Here is a 22070-nt window from a genome sequence, read left to right as displayed (position 1 = left end):
CGAGCGGCTGGGTGGGTACTTTGCTGCTGGTGGGTCAACCCACTACAAACGTGCAGGAAAGCTGAATACACTCAGAGGAACTGGAAGTCCTAATCAGCATGGAGTTAGGCTGGATTTTTGCTTGACTGTGTATATCTGCCTTTTGATTGTGTTAACTCCTTTGCTGAACTTTGCTTCTTAGATGGTTCTTTACAGAAATTCTTGAAAGAGTTATTGACTCAAACTGTAAAAGTGGATAGCTCTCTGAAGGAATATTATTATTGATACTGACTATGAATTTAAAAACAGCACAGAATGAGAGTTTTGAGTGAGGTGATTAACAGCCTGGCTGATCACAGAGCTTAGTGTCAGGCTTCACGGAGTTCTAGTAAGATGTTGCATCTCAGTTCGTAGGACAAACTAAAAGCCATACACTGTCTAAAGAGTGGTGTGGCTGGAATGAAGAAAAGCCGTTTCAGTACAGGCTATATTTAGTAATGTCACCCTTCCAAGTGGAATGGGTTTTGAAGCATTTAAGCCGAGGGCAATTTGGCAAGTTTTAAAGGGGTTTAAAAAATTACTAAAGGTGTTACTTAAAAGCATCACCACAAAACATGTCATTTTGATAGAGAATATAAAGATATAGGATTGCATCTTTTGAAGCATCTGATAGTAGACATTGCCAAAGACTGGATACTGAATTAGGCAGAATGCTCTTTCAAAACTGTCTGGAAATTTATGGCTACTGATATTCCAGAATAGCTTGTGGGCTATTCTGTTTTCTGGGCTGAGGAACAGAATGAATTTTAATCCTTGATCAACAATGTTCCTGAAATTAGCATTGTCTCCAATGAGTTCCAGAAATGGATCATGATTTCTGGATTCTTCACACTGCATAAAAATACTTCTAAAGATGTTCGAGTCAGTAGCATCTGCCTTTGCTGTTTTTTCTTCCAAGTTGTGTCATCCATGAGATCAGTGTGTGGTTCCTGGAACACCATCTTCCACAGAGAAAACTGTGATCCAGCCTATCCTACGGTCTTTCTAAAATATGTATCTACTAATCACCTTTCTAAACATATCTCAATATTCAACGATTGACCCTTACCAGCAAAAAGCCTATCCAGGTTTTCTATTCCATGGGCTGCCTCTAACACAACTTCAATGTGATCTTTGATACCTTCTTCACTTAATTTCCAATTTTTTGGACAAATTTAAGACTCAGATGTTTCAAGGGAAAGGTATCCTGATTTTTTCAAAAAGCATCTACTGTTGTTCCCCCCTCCAAAAAGAAGGGTGGGGTGGGGGTGTATGTACATGTATGTGTGTGTGTCTCTCTCTGTGTGTGTAAAAACTTCATCGCAGAATTTGACCTTTTATTAAAGATTACGTTAAAAAGGAAATCATTGTGATAATCCCTTTGGTACAAAAGAGCCTTAGTCTACCAAATGATCTCAATTTCAGGATTAAGATCACTGACAGACTAATGCATTGTCATTTGTATTCATTTCCTCTCAAATTCAGAGCGAATTTACTATGTTTCTTTTGATGTAGTAATTTTGGACTAGATTTTTAGAGGAGTGCTTTTGAAAATAAATAATTCTCTCCATCTTTAGGCACTTAAATACCATTAATGTCTGACCTTTTATGGCTATATAGTCACAGATAACGGTCCAGGGATTTCTGAGATGAAGAGATTGCATCTAGCATATTTTAATTCTCATTAACTAGCATCTTAGCATTCTCAAGAGAGAGAGGAAAATAGATATGAAAAGTAGCCTGTTTCTTACAACAGCACAGATGGTTCTCTAGGATTTTAGCTAATTTCCATTTAAAACCTTGAAATAAATATTTTCATTTTATTCAACCTGCTACTCAATTTCAGTTGAGGAAAAACTTCTAGAAGTTGTTCATTTTCCTTAGTTAACCCTGAAAATGTACTAACAAATCTGCCCAAGCTAGAGCAGGAGAGCAGGATTCATCTTGCTTCTTTTATGTCACCTCTAAGTGAGACGGCAAGGTTAAGTAAGTGAGTTATCCAATATCCATCTGTAGTCAGTAGAATCCAAGTAATACTTCAAGAGAGAGCTTCATTCAGCCTATTTCAGGTGCACATCTTAGGATGGACTTCATCACCATCAGAAGATATTTCCTATCTTATACTGCACACTTTCTTCTTTGATGGCTGAAGTTATATGAAATGAATCCTTCCCTCACTGTCTAGCAGAGGGAATTTTGTTAGTAAATTTACAGATTAAAGTCAATGCTTCTTTTTACTTAGTGATAGATCACACTTTTTGAGAATCTTCCATACTAAAAGTAATAAGGCATAGCTCTGCGAAGAGTGCAACAGGAGACCATGCAGTTTATCAGAGGTATGATTCACACTTAGCACTATAGTACAGCTCTGGGTGAGTTGCCTCAGATTCTGTGTTTTCCCACCTTTACTATGAGTCATGCCATGAAGTTCTTTTCACAGCTCCAGCTGCTGTGCTTGCTTATGTGAGATTAAGTGTACATTAAAAATTCCATTTCTGAGCATCACTGGAGCAGAAGTAGACTCAGAGTAAACATTGAGGCCACATCCTTAGATAGCAAAACAAAACAAAACAAAACAGCAGTTATTTTAAAATTCTTTAGACTTCTGATTGCCTAGTTCCTGGGTTTTAACTCTGGGGAAGCAGGGGAGAGCATGCAGCTTGGCCTTTGACTTCAGTGGAAATTAGGTACGGGCCGAGTGCTGGGACATGGTCATCCATACTGCTGACCTGCTGGAGTAGTCCTCTGTGCAGTTTTGACCTGCAATGTTTTCCCAGAGAATAAAAGCCTGGCATGTTGCAGAGGTTTGCACGGACCAGGGGTGGTTCACTGGTGGCAGCCTATGTGTCAGCTGGAGATGCATTTAGTCCAAGGGATGTGACTTATGATGTACCCGTTTTCAGACAGAAAATGATATTTAGCCCATTTTATTTCCTTGAACACTACCTGGCATGTCCTTAGTAAGTATCAAATACAACAGAAGTCATGTTGGTTTTTTCCTGTTACCAGCATTACAGATGCTCTCTATCTCAGTCTCGCAAAATAAATGTGCACAGACGAATTGAGTCAGTCCCTCTGATCTTGACTAAGACTCTGCTTCTTTTGAAACACTGTCAGAGTTTCTCAGCTGCAGCTGGCCGCAGAAGGACAGTGCTGAGAGTTCAACTGCTGTTTTTCAAGCCCTTCCTTAGTTAAAAGCCATATGAGGCTGTGGTACTCTCAAAGTCCTGGACCTGCAGTATAGTCACAGGCAATGAATTATATAACTGATGGATTTCAGCAATTCTCCTGCTTTCTTGTAGTTACACTGCAGTGTTCAACCCAGATTATTAGTAAAATTTCCATTTTGGGGCAGCAATGTAATAACAGATCCATCCTATTTTTTTAAATGCTTCATCTTGCCCTGCATCCAAAATAAACCTGTTTTAAGATGCTGCTGTAGTCTTTAACTTCGCTGGAATTCAGAAGTTTGTTGAGAGGGATGTGGGACACCAATGCTCTCAGAGCTGTTTATTTTCACAAGTTGTAGGGCAAATCCCACTGCAGCCATCTGGTGTTAGATGCTCCACGTGACAGTAGCAGCTCTGTGTTGTCTCTTTGCTGCATTATAGATCATGTTGGAGAACTGATGGGTTTCTACTGGCTTTTAGTTTTACTGTTATTTATACGATTTACACTGTTTATCAGAGCAAAATAGACTAGGAATGAAGAATTATTGAACTATGAAGTTACTCCATTTAGTTATGGTCTTCTAGTAATTAGGTTGTGCACGAAGCTTTGTTTGTATTTCACTTTAGGAGCAGGTTAATCTGTATGAAACAAGGTGTAAGTATCTTTCTCCATTGTATACTAATTTTTTTTTTCTAAAAAGTGAGCTTACTTTTGATTTCCAGAGGACATCGCTTACAAACTTCTTTTAGTAGTGAAATGGTAGACCTGGAACCCCTGTCTTAATGGATGTGCATTAAAATAGCAGGGCCATAATATTTACTGACTTCTTCACCAAAACCAAAAAAAAAAATCAGTATACTAGACACATGTTTTCCACTAACAACGTTGTCTGTAGTGTCCTAAAACCATTTAAGTCTGTTTGTCCAAGGTTAGCAGTCTACAGCTGTCTCTTCTGTTGCTCTACTAAAATGTTGACACCTCATTTTTTACTTTTTTTAACCTTTAATGGTATAATGGTTAATTTGTAAGATTCCTGTATTTGACATTGTTTTTCTTTTTATTTTACTCCCTGCTTTTTGCATTCTCCTCTTTTTTTTCTCCCACCCTTCATTCCCATTTTTTTATTATTATTTTCGTCTTGTGTTACCTTCTTTCCTTCTCTCCCTCATCCCTGCTATTCCTGCTGCTATAGCCTCACAGGCTGGGGAAGCTGGCCGAGCAGGTAGGGGATTTTCATGTTCCCTCAATACCCACCTATCAGCTTCCAACAGTGGGACAGACTAGAAATTGAGTCTGGAGATTTGGGGATTTTCAGATCCTTCTATGAAATTATAAACAAGTCCAGTATAGCTTTATCTGGATGCAGGTTTCATCAAATATTAGCTGTCTGTTGTAACAATTTTGTTCACACTGAAAATAACAAATACCACAGTGATTGTCTTTGATTTTCAAACTTGACTGTTTCCATTGTTTTATAAATCAATTCAGGTTTAGGGTTTTTTTTAAAAGATAATCAATTTTTCCTTGGTTTTGTTTTTTTTTTCAACATTGCATATATTTCAAAGAAGTTCTCCACTCAGCACTAGTCTGTTACACTGCTGAGTTTACTAGTAGACTGAAAATCATGTCGTTAATAGCTAGAGAGGATATTGTATCTTGTATTGTGTATAACAAGCTAAAGAGGCTAACATGCATGTGCAGCTCTATTACTCTTTTTCTCCTCTGGTGGTGGGTCACTATCAGTATCTGTACAGTAAGTATTAATTGGTAGTGGTAACTCTTTTCCCCTTTAGTTACAAAAATTATCTATTTGTGGAACTCCATCACAATTTTCTGTGCTCAACAAATTGTAGAACTACCACCCAGCATTGCAGAAATGCAAAATTTAGCCCTAGACATTCCTAATGTGAAGAATTATACTCTATAATATACCCCAAATGGGACAGAAATCATTGGGAGTTGATGTTGCCTGATGTTTTAAGTAGTAAACATCTAAATAACTGATGAAAGAGTTCCTGCACCTGTAGATTTCCAGGGTTAGGTGAATTTATCTGCTGAAAATAAAATTTCCAAAGTTTCAGTGTTCCAAAATGAAGTTCTACTTTTCTTCTAGCTTTCTGCTTAGCAGTGATGTGAGGTATGCAGCAGAGAAAAGAGCCGTAGACTAGAGCATTGAGAATTCACATGATGTTCATCAGTGATGAGTTTGAAGTTTCAGATAAGGAGAGATCATTGCAGGTTACAAAACTGCAGCAAAACTGTGGGTGGAAAGGCCTAAAAGACTGTATCATCTCTGCATGAAAGGAAACTAAAATTAGTCTACTGCTTTTCAAGTAACTAAATATTGTGACACAAAGCAAGGATTTAAATTATGCAGTGGAAGACTGAAAAGGAACAGAATAATTGCTTACAGACCTTCAGTCCACATTGGTTCATGTCATGCGTGCTACCTTTACTATCTTTAGCTTCAAGTATATTCTCTGTTGCATGTATGGAAGACTCTCAGTAAACCATGCTTCACATTCCTGACCATGTGCTTCTGCCATTAAACTGTGTCTCCTCAGCAATTTCCGCGTTCCTTTATATGGCAAAACGTGTTTAACATTTTTTGTATGTATCCACGTGCTGATTACTTGGCCTTCTGTAGCAAATAAAACCTATGTTGACACGTGTTTGGTTAAGTAGTATGGCCGCTTGATGTTTTTCTGAACCCCAAGGTAACAAGTACCTGACGGTAGGTATGTTTTCCAGTGCTCTTTCTGATTCTGTAAAGCTGAGCTTTGTTTGATGAATAGCTTAAATATAACTTGTCGTTTGATTAGCATAATTAGCAGTGAAATGAACGTTCGGTTATTTGGGGGGTAAAACTCTTTTCTCCTCCCAGCCTTCAGGTTCTGATTAGCTGATGTTGTTGTTCACAGGGAACATCTGGACCAGATCCCACCACAGTGTATGTTGATATGAGGGCACTGAGGCATGACAGGTCGGAACCACCTTTTTCTTTTTCTCTAATACACACAATTAACAGAGTTTCTATCAAGAAAGCTACTTCAGCACACCTCAGGACCCTGAAAACCTTTGTAATCCTCATAAATAATTTGTGCTAACTCCTACCAGCAAGCAGACAGACCTTTTTATTAGTTGGTTAATTAATTTTACCATTGATAAGCATCTGACATCACCACTGCAATGACTACCAAGATTCCCTGCTTTTTTTGCCTTCAGAATTTCATGACACTTGTATCCAGGACCTAGCCGGTCCCTAAGAAATGGAGTCCCATTGGGCCTCTTAGCTTCACAGAGGTGTTTCTCCTGGGTTGGCAGCTGTTAGCCAGTGGGGAGACCATGGGGGCATTTTGCTGCAATTCTTAATGCTGCAAGACTATGAGGAAATGGATTATTGACTTAGCCATTGTGAGCAACCACATTCTGTAACTGTGGGTATTTTCTAGTTCCATCTTTAACGTTAGATACATACGCAAGAAGCGAGAACTAAAATTTACCACTAGCAGTGTTAAGAGGATGTCTGAAATCGTATGGTTGGAGGGAAACTTGTGAGTTTAGGTGTAATTTTAGAAAATACTCATGTATACATATTTAAGTTTTCCAGTACTCTGGACAAAAGGCTAGCAGGTAGTCTCTTTACAAAATTTTAACAAAAAGTTTTCTATTAACTCTGGAAAAGGTGAACATTTAATTGACAGTGTTCACCAGTTCTAGTTCCTTTAAAACATCATCCAAATAGGGCTTTTGTTGTTGTTGTTGTTCTTTTTCTTTCATCCTTCTTAAAAAGCTTATGTTGTGGTTTAACTCCAGCCAGCAACTAAGCACCACGCAGCTGCTCGCTCACTCCCCCCACGGCGGGATGAGGGAGAAAATCAGAAAAGTAAAAGTGAGAAAACTTGTGGGTTGAGATAAAGACAGTTTAATAGGGAAAGCAAAAGCTGCACACACAAGCAAAGCAAAACCAGGAATTCATTCCCTACTTCCCCATGGCAGGCGGGTGTTCAGCCATCTCCAGGACAGCAGGGCTCCATCACGCCTAACGGTGACTTGGGAAGACAAACGCCATCACTCCGAACATCCCCCCACTTCCTTCTTCTTCCCCCAGCTTTATATACTGAGCATGATGTCATATGGTCTGGGATATCCCTTTGGTCAGTGGGGTCAGCTGTCTCGGCTGTGTCCCCTCCCAACTCCTTGTGCCCCCCCAGCCTCCTCGCTGGTGGGGTGGGGTGAGAAGCAGAAAAGGCCTTGGCTCTGGGTAAGCACCGCTCAGCAATAACAAAAACATCCCAGAATTATCAACACTGTTTTCAGCACAAATCCAAAACATAATCCCTTACTAGCTACTATGAAGAAAATTAACTCTATCCCAGCCAAAAACAGCACTGCTTAACAGAGAATTTGTTCCGCTTAGGTGAATACCAACTTTGGCTATATCAAAGTGACCAGCTTAGCACTGCAGGCCCAAATTATCCTCTGGATAGTTAAGTCAGGTACACATACAGATATTTTCTTGTAGCACATGGAGTTTGGCAGGTGGAAGAAAGGAACTGCAAGATAGTTGACTCATCATTTCTTTATTCCTTTTGCACACAATGTTAGCAACAATAATGCTTATGTTTGATCCGTCCTTTTGGGTACTACGGTCTGCATAACCCAGCCATAGAACACTTGGTCTTCTTGTCCCAACAACTGCGGTACTGTGTAGACACATCCCATGCTCATACTCAACCCAGTGACAAAAAAGGCCTTTTTTGTAAAAAGGTGTTATCGTTATGTGAGCCTACCATCTCTGCATTGGACTTTTGAAAGGAGATTTATTTGAGAAGTTGAATGGTTTATGTTGTAAAAAAAAAATGAGAAGTGGAGCATTTCTTTACCTAATTGCAGAGCAAACACTGTGACCAGGACAGATCTCATCCAACCTGAAGTGGTCTCCTAGGCTCATTCTGTGGTCACTGGAGAGGCGTGCACACCACCAGTGTGTCACAGCTATCTCAGACATGCACCAGCATGGGATGAATTGACCTTTAAGGTACCTTTCTTTCTGTATTGATGAGGAAGGAAGCTTACATGACTAACTTTGGAAAGCAAATGTTTATTTTTTAATAGACACAGTAAGCTGAGACTCACTTACCCATACATTTGCTCTAATCTCAGAGCTCTGAAATGGTTGAAGATTAAGTTGAACACAATGTAGATAGATATGTGTAAGCATCATTCAAGTGCAGGAGAAAGAGCTAATGAATCTTTAAAAATAAAGTTGCAGCTATAGAGGAGAAAGAAAAACGCAAATGTAGATTAATTCCTTAATGGAGTTATTTTTTCTGAGAGGAGAAAGAAATTTATAGAATATTCATTGCAGGGGAAGTATATAGAAGCAAATAGAGAGAGAGAGAAAACATAACAGTCACAGTTAATAAAAATTATAAACAATAAAAATAAATTTGTATATACTTATATAGAGGAAATAAAATTTACTGTTCATAAAAACTGCATAAACCATGGGTATACTATTTTCCTGCCTTAGCATGTCATTGAGAAGTAGGCATCATTATCAAGATCAGATTTTGCAGTGTTTTAATGTATATTTAGCGACTAGTTCTACAGAACATGAAAGAAGACAATCTTTAGAGTTGGCTTCTCAGATTGTGGTAATACAGATTTTAATTTGATGGATTAAAGCTGTGCCTCATTTACTCAATCCTGTGGAATTTAAAGTAGATTCACAGGTCATAAATTAGGGGACAAAACAACTTTATTTGACATAGTCTCTTCACACTTGCTGTTTCTGACCATTTTAGTGGAACTGAATGTCACTACTGCTTAACAGTAACTGAAAGATTGCTGTACATAGCTGTGAGACTGTATAGTAACAACCCACCAAGTCTTTGCAGGTCAGCCAGTCCCCAACAATATGAAAATTTTACACTGTACACATAATGTGAGAAAATTTTTTTCTTATTTTATATTTTAGAAGATATTTTCCAGAATGTGAAAAACAGTGAACTTTTTTTTTTTCTTGGCATGTGTTTTCATAACACTTTCTAGTTGCTGCAAAAAGCAGCTGTAGTTCGTCTCTTTGAGATTACTCAAATCCTATTGACATCTATAAAAACTAATAATCAGGTTTAATACAACTATTTCAAGCTCATCTGGTAATTACGTGTTTGCACACTTCACAGCTTATGAAAATGTTGGTTGGTTGATGGGAGTTGAAATAAAAATACCTGTGCTATGTACAATTTGCATAGAGCTCTAGGGGGGGTCAGTTGACCAAACTAGACATTTCCTCCCAGGTCTCCATGGATTTGGATGGTTTGCTTCTTAGGTCAGGTTGGATGTTCTCAAACACCTTTCTGGGTGTGCCTTTGTGTGGTTTTGAGCCACCAGCCCAATGGTTTAGCTGCTGGGACTCTGCAACTCTGGCCATGGTTGCCACCTGAGGGAAATGCCTGGGACTGGGCTCACCTGGAGGTTCAGGAAACTTGTGGCAAGGGGTTCAAGCACTCGATCAGTGGTTGGCATCGGTTATGGTACTGGAAAAAGGCTTGATTGCCTAGCTCTGAGCATCTGGAGCAGTTTTAGGTGCTACAGCTACTCCAGCAGGGTCTCCCATAGAGCACGTGTTCCATTTGCTAGCACTGTTGAGATGTCCCAGGCACCCTGTGCTGTCTCAAATGGCATTCGACACCTCTTTTTGGAAACTGAATAACATCCTAATAGCAAGAGTATACAGCTCTGGCTTGCTTTTGGTGACAATACATCAGTATTGTTGTACTCTGCATCTCATTGATCAGAGTGTCCTCAGGATGTCCAAGAAAGAGTGAGCAAAACCAGGCAAGTCCCACCTTGGCTGTTTAATAAAAAAACAGGAGAAGACTCCTGAATTAGCACCAAGTGGCTGATATACCCCTGCACTGCAGTGCAATGCAATTTAGAGAGGTTAACTCAGATCCAGTAGGCAAAATAGGTGGATTAATGCTTCACCATGCATGAGCTGGCCTCGAGGCAGGCTGCACTGGCACGGCACGCCTGGTCCCAGTTGCTGACGGTGCAACTCAGGTCATATAAATGTGCCTGTGTGCATTTGCAGGGACGGCAGATGCAACAAAACTCCAGGCGTGAGCACCCTGTCTGGTGGTTGCCTGCATTTCTCTGCTGCTGCCTCTGGGAAAATAACTTTCCCCACCCGCCTCCCCCGCCTCTCCCAAAAAAAAGAAATAGAATAAATACATTCATATTCTTGTCCTGCTGTCTAAACTGCTGATTTTCAGATCATTCCATCATCATTTTAGACCAGTCATGCTCTCCTCAGAAAGCTTTTCAGATGTTAAGCACGAGACACCTAAATATGCTAAAAGCTGAGAAGTGTTTGGAAGATAAGAGAGAGAGAGAGACCCTTTTCTCATCATACCAAAACACCAAATATTTGAAAGATGTTGGCTTTTATAACACTTACATGCTTTTGTAGCAGTAAAGATGCAAATTTAAAGCCCAAGCATCCATTTTATCCAGGATGTTCTAAAACAATATGTTCATGTGTTTATAAAATTAAAAATGTCCAAAAAGAAATAAATCTCTGATATTACCATTAAAATTTCACAGCCTCTTCATTCTTAACAGCAGCTTAGTTATTCATAGAAAAATTATTTATTGGCAAAAGGAGCCCCTTCATCAAACTGAGAATAGACCTCATGTTTATTCCAAAAAATATCTTCCTTTTACATAGACAGGGCAAAAATATGTTTTAAGTGTTCTTCAGGAGGTCAGGCTGGGTTTTCAAATGTTTCAATATATTTGCAAATATTCTAAAACATATTTTTCTTTAATAATTCAAAACTGTTTTCAAAATGTTGCTGTTTTAACCTAATTTAAATTTTGAAATTACCTTAAATTTGAAATGAAGCTGGTGTGACTAAGAAATAAAATATGCAAAATGTTGAAACATTTTGACTGCTTTGAATTTTTGCTCAGATTTTTAACATAGGAATTTTTTTTCTGTGTTTCTGTATCTTTCATATTTAAAGTGTTATATAGAGGATTTCCTTGGAAGGTTTAATTAGTGAGCTGAAAAATCCATCTGGTGATGGCTGAGGGAGATCATTGATCTTCTCCTAAAGTTGAAACTTCCCGCAAATCCTGTAAAGATAAACATCCTCTTGCATCCTAACATTGTCTTCTATAGCAAAACCTTATCCGTAAAGAAAAAAAGGTTATGAAAATCACTGTCCTGCTCTAAGTGTGGCAAGGAAAGATCTACTTTGATATCAGAGTTTATTTTAAAAGGACAAAAAACTAAAAGGAAACAAATTCATTGCAATCTATGTCTATTCCCAAAAGCAGGTAAAAACGTTGCTAGTCTTCTTGTTCAGTAGCAGGTAGTGACAACTTATGAGCTCTCATGGAGTGGAGGCTTAAATTTCTGGGGGGAGAGAGGCACTAATCAAGTCACATATGTATTGATGAAGATTTTGATACCATTTTGCATGCATTTGTAATAGACAGTTTCCCCTTATTTTGACTAAAAATTGTATATAAGCTGATTATTGAACTACATCCACATTTTGTACCAAACTGGGCAAGAATGAAGACTTTCAACCAGTGTTAGTGAACACTGTTCTCAATGCAGGCATCCTTATCCCTTATATCCTTCTGATCCTGTCTTTAAATTCCTGTATTCCCTTTGGTGAAATAATAGGTGCATTAAATGATCATTTAAATTACTCAATTTCATCTAGTTAAGTCTGTATCTTTTTTCAGTAGGGTTAGAAAAATGGATAATTTAATTTATTTAACCCTTTTGTGGTTTACTAGATTTCCTTTTGAGCTACATGTAATGGTGAGCTATTTGGATAGTTTCTTGGTCACAGACATGGTGAGGCAGCTGGCACCAAAGAGGGAGCCAAATCCAGATGTAGGATATTGCCAAATAGACTAGAAGCACCAAGATGTATTTGGCTTCAAGTTATAATTTTTTTAGTCTGGCTATCATTCAGCATGTATCCATAGTGTCTCATTTAAACTCCCACTCCATCATTAGAAGAATTATTTTAATCTGATTACCCTCTGTATTTATTAAACAAGCAGTTTGTAGAGCTGTACAGATAGGTGTCTTCTCTTTTTATGTGGTCACTGACATGTTCCTGGAGTGATGCAAATTAGTATATCTCTTAAAAATAAGTGACCCTTATATATGCATATGTCATTAGCAGACTTGATTTCTTAGGAAGTCATTTGTATGTTGTGCTAAATCTTACTGTTCATTTTGGACTTCGGGGGTGTTCAGAGATACCTGAACTTCCATCAGACTTGCTCAGACATGTGTCCTTGACAAAGGTGATTTCAGGGGATGGAAATTCTGAACCTCATTGCCCAAAAAAAGGAGAGAACACTTGTCGCATTTCAAAGATATGTGAAAACAGTTACTTAGAATTTATTTTTATGGATTGCTTATACACAGAGCCCAGTCTCAAATGCAGGCTCTGTCAAAAGGAATCACTTAAGGCTTTGGCTTCATTTTAATATATTCCAGCATTTCAGACTTCATGCAAGAAAAGAAAAATAGCCTTTTATTCTGGCTGTCAATTGTTTATCCTTCTCCTCCATATTTTACTAAAACTTACATGTCGTGTATACATTGTTTTGGGTAATACCAAGCAACAAAGCCACGGGAGCTTTTTTTCTAACTCTCAAACACTTCTACTCCATCTACCTTGAAAAATACTTTTATTGTAGGGTTACCAGACAAAAGAACTACTTAGCTAAATTATTATCTAAGCTATAGCCACAGCAGTGCTCTGTAGCACAGTCACAGCATGGAGGATAACCATTCTATAGTCACGTAGTAGGGAAAAGAGACTGGGGAGGAGATACGTGAGAAGGAGACATGCTAATGGCAAGTGACAGTAAAATAGTTACCTTTTGTGAAACTTTAATTGATTAATCATACTTGAAAGCCATTTGCCTATGGTAGCAAAAGAGAAGCTTTGAAGAGTGCTCCCTGATGTGCTGGGGAGCAGGAGCAGTGCTTTTTTAGCTCTTGTAATGGGTTACAGCGTACAGAGCCTGGTCACAGGTTACAGAAAATCCCAGTCCTCAATTATTCGCTCTGTGTGGGGTCCAAAGGGGTCCAAAAATTAAAACCTATTATTGCCCCCTTTGACACCCAGCCTCCTTTTCCCTTGCAGTGAGATTCAGTAGGTAAAGTGTGTAGAGCATTTTGAGGTTTGAAGTACTGTATACCTGGTGAAATGTTCAAAACATAGACCTCACAAGTCACTGGCCTCAGAAAGCCACCAGAGCTTTATACACAATAAGCTCAGTTACAAATTGATACCTCCAGCAGTGCCATTCCGGTCATCCTGAGTTTCGAGGATGTTCTCATATGTGTGCCTCCAATTCCAAGTTTCACACATCACCCATGCTTTTTTTTTTTTTTAGATTGTCTGTTGCTTTAGCTCTTTGGGGTTTTTTCTGTTACCACAGAAACAGGTTTTTCATGGAAGAACTAAAAGATTTTCACCCCCATGAAGTCAGCAGAAGAGGTAACTCAGTTGAGGGGCTGAGGTATTTAAAATAAAACCCAAGTCCCTCAAAGGTTTAAGTATGATAAGTAACAATGCAGTTTTATTTTGAGGAGTCTTTGTAGAAACATCTGGCTTTTAGGCATTTTGCCCATTAACTTGCAGAATCTCATTAGTGATTTTAAGCTGTCTGTCATGGTACTGGCAAAACCCTCCACGTTCTTCATGTTTTTGCTCAGGAGAAAATACAGCCTTAGCCTTTTAGCGGCATTGTGTTTTGTTTCTGCCATGCAAACACTGCTGTCTCAAAAATCCCCTTGGCACTGTTTCTGATCTAAGGGAAACAAATCTCCTAGAAAGAAAAGTTAATTCGGGCTGATAAGCATCATATCAACACTTCCAATTCTGACTTAGAGAAGTCCCGGTCTCTCTAGAGTGGAGGAAAGGTTCTGTCTTGCTGTTCCTGCCTGCGTCAGGGGACGAACCAAGAGACTTGTTCAACCTCTGTGCACTGGATAGTAATTGATGAGGCATAAAGCTGATGACCTGGGAAACTGAAGAGAAGTCTAAGGGATTGAACTGTTTACGTATGAGGATCCAGAGTTACAACAAAGTTTGTAAATGTACTTATTTTAAGAGCTTTGAAAAATGCTTCATGTTTCCAGGCATAAAGCAACTTCTGTTGCAGGGCAGGAGAAGGGGTCAAACATCTAACAACTTTCAGATGGGAAGTCACCTCCTCTTGTCCCAATCTGTCTGAGCTGTGAGACTAAACTAGGGGGATGGGAGCCCTACAAAGCAATTTCTGTGCTTTCTAAGGCAAGATTACTAGCTCTTGAAGTATTTCCTCCCTTGAAACAAGTCTGTTTCTTCCTTGATAAAGTCATCTTCAAGGGATCAGAATATTATGATTTTAGTGGAACAGGACAATAAGAGTTGACTTTAAATGTGGTTTTTGAAAGAGGATGTGGTTTAGCATACTTTAACTACAAATCAAGAAATTCCAATTACATTTCCCTGGAGGGCTTAGGGGAAAGAGAATAGTGTCACGTGTACCAAGTAAGACGAAGACAAAGGGAAAACAAAAAGCCATAGCTTTCCTGGAAAGTAGGTGTACTGCAGTTGTACATTTGTGTAGTTGTTTGCAAGTGCCATTTGCGTGTCATTTTTCAAACATAAGTGAAAGAACTAGATGGAAAATCGTTCCATTTTTGTTTGTTTTAACAAACCAGTTTTGAATTTCCCAATAATACTCCAGCTTATTAAAATACGCCAACATTTTTATTCCTGAAGAATGTCTGATGCTGTTAAAAAAAAGGGATCTCCCGTTTCAGAGTATACTGAGCTTCTTTGGTGTTAGAGGTCCTTCTCTTTCAGTCATGCTACTTACAGAAGCTGGTAATTGATAAAGCAAGCTGACTGCTCACATTTCTGAGGAAGATTTGTTAAAAAATCTATTTTTTTTCCCTACAAGCCATACTTCTTCCTTTCTCTCTCCCAGAGTTTGCCTTGAGTCTAACCATACAGTTACAGGAATGTCTTTAAAAAAAGCAATTTTCATTCTTCCATTTTCTTTACAAATAAAATCTATTATGTATTTGGTTTGTACAGGTAGTGTATTCTGAAGCGTAATTTGCTTTCTTTCCCTCATTATGGTATATACTACTAATGTAGCACTAAACAGTGATGATTTCAAAATGCCAAGAGTGATCAACAGAGTACATTTACTGTTTCAGTAGTGGAGGAAAAAGCGCTGCTTTCCCATACTGCTACCTTAGAGTGCATTTCACAATAGAGACATCTGCTTTGAAGGAAACATACTTAATGAATACATGTAAAATTTGGAGCGAGCCTTTGTAGCTTCTGCAGACCAAGCCATGGACTGTGGTATGCTATGAGATGGAGCTTCCTAAGTGCTTTCCACCCCTCTTTCCTTTCCCCTCTTCTCTTGCCAGCTTTTGCGGGCCTTTGCTGTCCCACACACTGACAGTTTTTTGCAACAGATAATTCAGCAGAGGGTGCTGTGCTGGTGGTTACTCCTGGGAAATGAGCTCTGTCACCTTTGGGACCCGCTCCAGCTTTGCTAGCCTCAGGCACTCGTTTGGCTCCTGTCATCAGTGGAGTCTCTGGCTGTAGGAATACTGAATAGTTGGTGTTGGGAAGGAGAGCTCTGAAAAACAGTAAAAGCATCCTTTATTTATATAAGGATCTGTCACTAACTTGGTTAGAAATGTAATATCTTCTTAAATGGCTCTCTTCAATACCTCTTAATATGTTGCTTCAAGCCTCACATATCCTTGATATTGCATATACTAGAAGTGTCTGTTTGCAGATGAGCTTACTTACGTGAAGAGTCTTGTGAAGCTGAGCCAGGGTTCCCAATAAGCCTGTGAAAAGGACAGTCCATTTTCGGTGCCTTCAGGTGTATAAGGCACTGCTGCTTGTTGGCAGCACTGACCTTTTCTTCAGAGTGGTAATCTGCAGTTTTAATTAAACTGAAAAAATAGCTACGTGTGTTGAAGATTTCTATGCACAGGAAATGTCCCTGGTGGTTGTTCAGGAGAGGGAACTTTCTGCAAGTTCTTCCCCAAAAATTCAGGGTGAATCAGCTGGTGGTGTGAATTTTGAAGGTTGTATCAAGATAAGGGGACAAGTGAAAGAGAATGACTTGATTTCAGAAATTCCACCTTTGGTTACATTCTGTGAATGTAGAATATGAATATTGCATTGGGGAAGCTAAAATTATTTCTATCGTTTATTAACAACAAATAAGCTAATTCGATTAGATGAGGATGTTTTCAGGTCCCCAGTTTGTTATAATGAAAGTTTTCCCTATGGGTGGAGTCTCTTTTTCTCAATTAGAACTGGGAAGATAAAGTGTTACAAAGTAGAAAAAGCTTATTGCATTAAACAGAATCATCAGAATACAATTGTGATTATGAAAAGTGCTGTAAAAACAATTAGTGGTAAACACTGTGTCCTGGGAGATTTGTAATCTAAATAAAAAGATAATAGCTGATAGCAGCATTATGCCTGTTTTTGCAAATATGAACCTGAAGCACAGAGAAGGGTGATGGTGTGCCTGAGGGCTCACCACAGGTGTGAGGTAAGGCCAGGAGGGAGACCAAATTCTCCAGAGTCCTGGTCCACTGCATTCACTTGAAATAGTTGTGTGTTGTGCTTTACACGATGCACAAAGTTAATTTGAAGAAATTTAATGTAGTTCACGTACAATGAAAGCTGAACATTTTAAAGTACTCCAAGGTTGAAAACAGACATAAACATAGCTTAGTTTTTTTACATATTCCCATAGTCTTATGTCTTAAAATTCCTATTACTTTTTTAATCTCTGAAGCTTTGAATATTCCCTTCCTGAACCAGAGCTCTGCCTCATTGTGATCCCTTTGCAACTTTCTGAACTGTGTTAGATCCTTGTGTAACTTTTCTGCTTATTTGTTCAGCCATCTGACAGATTAGAAGCTGTTTGCTTTTGACCTCAGGGAATTTGGGACATGAAGTGTAATTTAGGTTTATAGTGAAGAAAAGTCTTTACCTTAAAGGAAGTGATTTAATGCTAATTCTTTAACTGAAATTGTTGATTATTGAATTAAAAGGATTAAAATATGTCCTAGACATATAGAAGATTTAATGGTTGTTAATTTTGTTGGCTGAAGTTTGCCTCAATCCAATACTCCCTTTTTCAGTCTCGGTTGTATTTATCCATTATCTGAATTTGTCATGTGATGGGAGGAAAACTGCTCTGAGGAAACCAGGATGATGCAGGGAAACTCTTCTTCATTATCTAGATTTTTTCCTTCAGCCTAAGTGTTCAGCTATGCCATTTTCCTCCTTTTCTGATCTGGCTATTTGAACTGGGTATGTCATTCTGGAAGGCAGAGCTTATGTTCTTTGATCCATATTTCCATTTTTGGTAGAACGAGCTCATTGACTTGTAAATTCTGGTATAGTTTGTGTAGAAATATTTTACTGTTTGATTAAAGAGAAGTTGCACTGAATGTCTTGAGTGTGAAAGATGCCTGACCCCAGTCCAGGATCCCGCTGTTACCTACAGTGCCCATCTTTCCTCTAACTGAAGAAAATCACAACAGGCTGCCTCAGCCCTTTCCCACCATCAGTCTTACCCAGGCACCATCTCAACATTAGACAGCAATATATATCTGAAAGGTGTTGATGATGGCAGTAGTTCATGGCAATAGTTCCCAGCCATTTGAGTCAGAACTGGGTAATCACTGTGCTGTGGATATAGCTACATGAAAGCATATGTGCTCTCTGGCATTAAATGCCTTACAATTAGATTTTGGCTAAAATTTCTAATGGATTAGGTGGTTGTCTTTTTTCACCAGAAAAGACCGTTGTGTTGAAAACAGAAGAGTCAGATTTGACGGATCTTTTTCAGCTTAAGGAAGAAGTTAGAATTCTCAAAGTGGCCAAAACACTCTACTTTAACTGTTGAATTTTTGCTTATGATAGTGGTTAAAGCATTTTCAGTTTGGAGAGTACATTTCAAAACAAAACAAAAAACCTGAAACACTAAACATAAACAACCTCTTTTTCTGACCTGCAACTTTTTTTTTTTTTCCGGATTCCATTTACAGCTTCTTTCCATATTTGACCTTTTTGTTCCAGTGTAATACACAAAAATTGTCAAAACATCAGTTTCTTGCAGGGTAAGAAAATATCCACTTTTTCCCCACAAGCTCAACTTCTAACGTAAGATGACAGTCAGCAGGAAAACTTAAGAAATAGGGCTGGAATGAAACCAGAGAGACCATTGGCTGTTTCTTTCTGCCACAGAAAGGCTATGGCAAGGAGGGGACTTATATACAGTGTATTTTCAATATATATTAGGTTTTATGTGCATCGCATCCTATCTGGTTTCCTCCATTGTATCCTATCTGGTTTCCTCTAGGTTTTGTTGTTGAAGGTTTTCAAAAGCGGCAGCATCCCAAAACAGCTACTGAAAGAAATTAGTGTGCAAAATAGCTAGTATTAAAGAAACCAAAAAGCTGGACTTCTAAGCTGGCATGGCTGCAAAGTGACATGGTGTGAGAACAGACTGCTCAAGACAGGAGGAAGGGTCAGTAGGATAGACAGGGAAATAAGAGCTTGAGATGATGGAAGGTGCAGTGCTTCAGTGCCCAAGTCTGGCTAACAGCAGAAGATTCTGGCACACTGGCAAGGAGGAGGAGGGCAGTTACCATGGCTCAGCTTGTGGGAATGCCTATAAAGGAAAGAAAAAAGTTCAAGATGTGGAGTTTGGCCAAGTGTTAGGGTAAAAGGCAAACTCTTCAGCTGAGTTATTTTTAAAAAGAAAGGGGACGGTGGGAAAAACTCCTTTCAATTGGACATGGAGAGCTAGTTAGAAATAACAAGAGGAAGCTAAGAACAGTTTGTGCCAAGCATTGCAGAGTAAAAAGGTTCCTGACTATGAAATACATTCAGCTAAGAAATAAACTCTGAAGGGAAGTGGAAGAAGCCCCATCATTTGAAATACTGTAACAGGAGTAGACAAAGCACTCGAAAGTGCACTGCAGGGAACAGTCTTTTTTTGGCAAGGAGCAAGACTTGGATGACCTCATAGCTTCTTTCCATCTCTATTAGAATCACAGAATCCAAAGTCTTTCTCAGAGCAACAGCACAGCCAGCTTTGAAGGTTTGCCCAGTTTTGGCATTGTAACATTGGTTAGTACCACTCTGCATGCTCCAGCCCCTGCAGATTCCCAAAGCAATAGTTAATAGCTCTGCTGACAAACTCCCTGATTAGTGCGAAATACTAGCAAGCTGTGGAATATATTTTGGAGAGTTTTCATCACCGAACAGACCAGATCTAAAGAGGAGCATAAACAAAATTTGCAATTTCACATAAGACAGTTGGGCAGAAAGACGTTGTTACTGTATTTCGATATCCCCTTTGCTACACAGTGATTACAGTGCCCAGTTAATTATAGCTTGCCAGTTTTCATTCTGAAATCAGATTTCAGTCTTACTTTTCTATAGTGTTTGATTTAAAGGAGATTAAATCTGTCCAATGTATTAAATTGTAACAAGAAAAGAAGTTTAGCACATACTGGCATTGTAGCTGCATTCCTTATTAAATCCCAGTTGCCAGAGTTTGAAACACAGGCAGCTTTCTCAACTGTACAGCTCCAGTTAGAGATTTTTTTAAGAAAAAAAGATTAATTCTTAGGAACCAGTGAAAAAAATCTAAAAATTATACTCTTCTATACTGTCCTATGTAAATACTACAGATTCATTGCACATCATCATTGCTTATAGCTGTGTAACAGTGCAGTGATTCTTCAATATCTTCTGCCTCTCCCCTCCAGTGAGACATTTTGGTGGGAGAGAAACTCTGTGTCTGCCCTACATTGGGTCACTCATTAATGTTTTCCCTCTCAGCTTGGCTGCAAACCACCAGAAGGTGCAAAAGTAGCTTTCATGCCCAAGGGCAGCATTCTTCTCCCATCCACTTGATTTTCAGGCTCTTTGCCCAGCCTGGCTCTACTGCCATGTTCTCCTCTGCCCTTCCCAGCAAGATTTGAAGGCAGCAGAAAGCAGCGGGAAGGCTCTGTACTCACTTTGTAAGAGATTGTTTTCAATCCTAACAAAGAATGGCTGAAGCACTGCAGAGAAACAGGACTTGCCCTTTCTAGACCTCTGCTGTCTGGGAGCACATTATGATTGTGAATTTGGAGAAGTTTTACTAACATTGTCCTAAGAAGGCTGTAAGAAGCCGTGGCTTTCTTTGCCAGCATCACCTGGGTGATTCAAAGGCGTTGTTTTTCAAGTGTCTGATGGGCCCTATGCTCTGCCTTTTTACCTTGCCTGCCAGACCAGCCTCAATAGTGATGCTGCTCACTCGAGAGGGAAAGCGAAGTTTTCAATCATCATGTCTGCTGTTTGTGTTTGTCAGTGGAAAAATGGAAATCTCTTGGGGAAGAGTGGGAACAATTGAATTATTTTATGCTGAGGCAAGTAAAACTATTTTTAAAAATTATTGCCTAATGTCCATAATTTATTCACAGTACTAGTCCCAGTAGAGTTAATAAGACTATTACACACTTAAAATTAAGTATGCACATAGGAGTCGGTAACATCAGAATCTAATGTTTTACTTCTATTTTTTGAAGTCTCTTTGTGGCAAAACATCTTTTATTATTTCAGAGTTGTTAGAGGTTTAACAGCATGTTCCCAAATGGATTGTGAGCTTAGCAGAAACTTTTTAAAAAGGAGTCCAAGTTTTTGAGTGCTAACAGGGCTCTTGCAGAAAACCTCCAGGAAATACTGTCTCTATGTTTAGTGTGCTGCCGTGATAACTCTGTAGGGATGTGAGGCAGAAAGCACAGAGTGGGAGAGGTTTAACAGAATTGGAAACTGAGAAATTGTGCCTTTTGGATTGTCATGTGCTAAAAAATCAGATGAGGTTAAAGGAAATAGGTGGAGAAGGGAACTAGAAGAATATGCTTGTGATAATAAGAACAAGGTGGGAAGCACAGATGCTGAAAGCAAAGAGGAAAGAGATGATGAGATTATGAATGTTGATTCATTTCCAGTAGTCACTTCACTGACTGTTGAGCATATAGCTTTATTATATGTGATTTCTGCTAGGCCTGGAGTTCAGCAACACTTCATTGAGGCATGTCTTAATAACAGGAAGGGAGCAAAGGCCAGCAGTATCTCTGGGCAGCTGGACAGCTCTGACATACACTTTTCCTGCCCCAGAGGTTTTTTGCTACTGTTATCCAAATCGAATTCTTTTTAAGCCAGTCTTAAAATTCAAATAAAGTACTTCCTGACCTTTGTTACACCCTCACTCTTAGCAGTGCTTATGACTGAGGTTTTTTAAATTGTCTTTTTTTAAAGATTTTTCTCTATTTGACAAATGTTGGTAAATAATAAATGAAATAACACTGTCTGTTAAAGGAGCTACCAAGTGGCTGAAATGACAGCTAGTTCTTCTAAGAACAGTTACCTGTCTGCAAATACATATCTAAAGATTGGAGGTGTCAGTTGTTTGGAAGAACTCAGTTAAAGGCATTTTCTATTTCTACACTAACAGGGATTTTACAGAACAAAGATATATGTAAAAAGGCAGAAATACAGGCATTATTAAGAACTGTTTTCTGCAATATTTGATTTTGTTTCCATATGCACAGAGTTATTTTTAAAGCCTTTGCTGCATACTGCTAACCATCTATGATTTGGCTTGCCATTTGAACAGCAACACAAGTATGGCTTATGTAGACATACCCTTTATAGAGTAGCATTAATTTAGCCTTGCATGTACACCTTACAGTGAAGCTCCTGTGTCCTGGCTTTCTGCTGCCC

General features: G+C 38.9%; 1 protein-coding gene across 6 annotated transcripts in view; it reads left to right on the top strand.

The window, feature by feature from the left end:
- DIP2C (disco interacting protein 2 homolog C) overlaps nt 1-22070 on the top strand; it is a 336977-nt gene that overhangs the window by 298900 nt on the left and 16007 nt on the right. For 4 of the 6 annotated variants that reach the window (XM_075045682.1, XM_075045635.1, XM_075045662.1 and 1 more), the window contains 2 exons: nt 4382-4411; nt 6111-6172. In XM_075045682.1, coding sequence (XP_074901783.1) covers nt 4382-4411; nt 6111-6172 — 92 coding nt within the window. The remainder of the gene's footprint in view (nt 1-4381; nt 4412-6110; nt 6173-22070) is intronic. The other 2 variants (XM_075045643.1, XM_075045673.1) reach the window with 1 other exon arrangement.

Source organism: Buteo buteo, chromosome 2 (assembly GCF_964188355.1).
Source record: "Buteo buteo chromosome 2, bButBut1.hap1.1, whole genome shotgun sequence".
Taxonomy (NCBI): Eukaryota; Metazoa; Chordata; class Aves; order Accipitriformes; family Accipitridae; genus Buteo; species Buteo buteo.
The sequence above is the reverse complement of the archived record's forward strand: the minus strand, read 5'-3'. Positions and strand labels throughout refer to the sequence as shown.